At 34.2% G+C, this 3,502-nt stretch overlaps 1 protein-coding gene across 1 annotated transcript; it reads left to right on the forward strand.

Annotated features, from left to right (window-relative positions):
- The first annotated feature begins 358 nt into the window (after positions 1–358).
- Positions 359–2,412, forward strand: LOC114162828 (transcription factor MYB122-like). Its single transcript, XM_028046807.2, has 3 exons — positions 359–673; positions 1,006–1,135; positions 1,367–2,412. Exons 1-3 carry the CDS (start codon positions 541–543, stop codon positions 2,271–2,273), a joined length of 1,170 nt encoding a protein of 389 aa, XP_027902608.1. The 5' UTR covers positions 359–540; the 3' UTR covers positions 2,274–2,412.
- Positions 2,413–3,502: the final 1,090 nt, after the last annotated feature.

Genomic DNA, 3,502 nt, shown 5'->3' on the forward strand with positions numbered 1-3,502 from the left:
GAAGACATAAAGAGTTAGGAAACAAAAATAGATGTTTTAAAAATGTCTTGATCAAGGTGGTGTGTGATATATGAGAATTTATTGTGGACAACAACTCTGGTCCCTAGGCATTGAGCATGGATGTATACATGTGTGCGTATGAGACAATAACGTATAATTGGTGAATGACGGTCTCCTCCATGCAGCGCGAGGTTAGCATGGTGAAACTCTGAGGACCATCCAGTGGTAGCAACAATACATCTACCATTTGTCACATTGTCAATAATCGTATCTCCATAAGTCCAGCAATGTTTTGTCCCCACATGCCATCAATGTTCAAAGTCATCGTACAACTGAGAGGCTTAAATTGAACACATGCAGCAGCTACAGCCACACTTTCAATGCCCTCATTAATTTGTCCATCTCAGTACACACATATACAATACATAGTCACACCCCTTTCTCACCTAGACACACAGTTACTCCCATCTTTTTCACCATTCTTTTTTCCTAATTTTCTTCTCTTCTTCTTCTTCTTCTTCTTTCTCGTCATGTTGTAAAATGGGAAGAACTCCTTGCTGCAGCCACGAGGAACTTAGAAAAGGTGCATGGACTGTTCAAGAAGACCAGAAACTCATTGCTTACATTCACAAACATGGCACTGGAAGCTGGCGCACCTTGCCCCAGAAAGCTGGTCAGTTTTTTTTTTTTTTTTTTAAATTAAACCATCGTTACTCCGATTTCACCCATAGGGTTATGTTGTTGCTGTTGATTTAGACGTGTATTTGGGTAAACAACTTTTATATCTCAGTGAGGGTTTCGTATCACTGAACATTGCCTCTGATTTGTTGGAGTGTGTTCAAATATCACATTTCAAGTTGGTTTTTTGGGATTTGGGATTGAGTTGAAGTTGAAATTCATCTTTTTAAGATGGTTGGAACAGGTTAGGGACGGAGGTGTTTAGAATTAGTTTTGATCTCGAAGATGATGTAGGCAATGACGTTTTTGAGTACTTGTTTACTACAGGTCTTCAGAGATGTGGAAAGAGTTGCAGGCTGAGATGGTTTAACTACCTCAGACCAGACATTAAGAGAGGAAAATTGAGCCCAGAAGAAGAGCAGAAGATTATAAAACTTCAAGCTGTTCTTGGCAACAGGTGAAAGATCTCTATGAATGTTTTTGGTTATGTGCCCTGCTGCAGAATTAATTTCATTCCATGAGTAGAATATAAAGAAAACAAAGTGAGTTTTTTGAATAAAATAGTTAGAAAGCACTTTTAATGAAACTGAATCGTAATTGGTAAAGCAACGTATTTTATATGTAGGACCTTACCGAGTGGAAATGGTGGATAACTTTTTAATACATTGTATCACTTTCGTATTTTTAGATGGTCAAGTATTGCAAAGCATTTACCAATGCGAACTGATAACGAAATCAAGAACTATTGGAACTCGTATCTGAAAAGGCACTATGAAAAGAATGATGTGGATCCATCGGGTTCAAAACCAATTAGCACTGCTAGCTCCACAGAATCAAAATCCAGTGACTTGTGCAAGGTTCCACCAAAGGAAACCGATTGCCATGGACCAAATGCCACTACACACCAATCGAATCAGTCCAACATACCAAAGACAATGTCATCTTCAACTCAGCTTCTGAACCGAGTTGCTAGTAAAATTCTTTCATCTGGGTACCTAGAAGCGATTAAATCATATAAACATGTGGTTGGTGGGAACACAAACAGTGACAGTGTGGTTAAAACCGGAATTGGAGTGGAAAAGGAGGGTAACAGAGAGCCTCTTGTGGCTAATAATTCAGTAACTTCTTCTGCTCAGTTACTGAACAAGATGGCTACTTCACTCCCTCATAAAGTTCACGGTCTTGAATCTGCAAAAGCTGTTTTTTCAAAATTACTGGAGAGCAGTGAAAAAGGTGACAGTGGAAGTGATGGTAGCTTTATTAGCAGTGATGAAATTGGAGAGTGTTTGAATGCTCTAAGCCCTTTTGAGGATGGACCGCACATAACGAACGTGGTTGGGTCCCCTTCTAGTCCTTCTCTCATATTCAATCAAGTGACCACACCTTCGTGCTTTTCGGACAATGAAGATAATTGGCAAAGTGTTTCATCTAACTACGTTTCTTTCAGACATTGTGCTCCTCCAACTGCTGCTCAATGCACTGTTTCTGAACTCAACTTGGGTGAGTCTTCTGGTTCAACATCATGTTTTCTGTTTGAGAATGCTGATCTTGGAACCTGTGATGATGAAATAAGCAAGTACATTCAGTATTTGTAAGAAAAGAAAAAAAAAAAAAGGTTTACTGAACAAAACACCCAATGTAATGGAGATTTTTCTGCAGAGGTGTTTATCAGAGGTATCTATGTATCATCTCTCTCTGTTTTGTAATAAGAAATTTGATTTTTCCTTTCTGAAATTTTGTGTGATGATGAGAGACAAGAGAATGGAAAAAAGAGACATTTAGCACAAAACACGTGATACGACAAAAAGAGGTTAAAAAATGTAATGCATAGAGATATAATTAAGGTGTGTGTAATTAGGACCCACATCGTTAAAACAAGTGACCACGCATCTCTCCAATAATCCATGGGAAGGTTTGGTGGAGCCCAAGTAATAACGGGGTCAACACTTATTAAATAACAACCACACGAAAAAATATGGATATAAGAAAAAACATAATAGGATGATAGGAAAACCAGAGACAAAAATATATAGGGTCATTTATTGTCTCATCTTCTTGGGTTCATGGAAATAAATGGGTGGGAGACAGGGTGATAACAAACAGATTTAAATATATTTCTGATTTTTTATTATCAGGATCTTGCTGACAGGTGCCATTACGCACTTGATGTTGAATTGTATAAAATATTGCACATATAAATATAATATTAAATTAAATCTGCCTTAATTATTATTAATATTATTTTATTTTATTTAAAAATAAATTGTTTATAAATATTATACATTTCATATTTTATTTAATATTTACCGATAAAAATTAAAAAATAATTAAATAATAAAATAATTATGTTTTAATGTTATTAAAAATTAAATATAATTAAACATAAAGAAATTTAAATGAACATAACAATCCGTAAAAAAAATAGTGTTAAATATATAAAAGATTTATAAAAAAACAACTAAAATATAATTTTTCTTTTTAAAACTTAAAGACATATCTTTCAAAGATTTACGGTTTTCACATTTAAAACTTTCACCTTGAAAAACTCTTGATGTGTCACTAGAGATTTTTTTTTTTTTAGTAAAAATCTAAAAATTCCAAAGTCATTCTTCAGTATGTTATTATCTACAAATTTAAAAGGATATTTTTGTCTTTATAAAATTTGTTATATGCATTTATAATATCTTAGTTAATGTATTTAATTATTTAAATTTTTAATGTAAAACTGAAAAATCAATGCAAATTAATTTTTCTTAGCTGGTGAGCACTGGTTAGCATTCTCCTTATTATTATTCTAGGGGAATGATAACAAGTCTCTTAAAAT

This window comes from Vigna unguiculata, chromosome 9 (genome assembly GCF_037176805.1).
Source record: "Vigna unguiculata cultivar grain cowpea cultivar isolate G323 ecotype 2 chromosome 9, ASM3717680v1, whole genome shotgun sequence".
Classification (NCBI taxonomy): domain Eukaryota; kingdom Viridiplantae; phylum Streptophyta; class Magnoliopsida; order Fabales; family Fabaceae; genus Vigna; species Vigna unguiculata.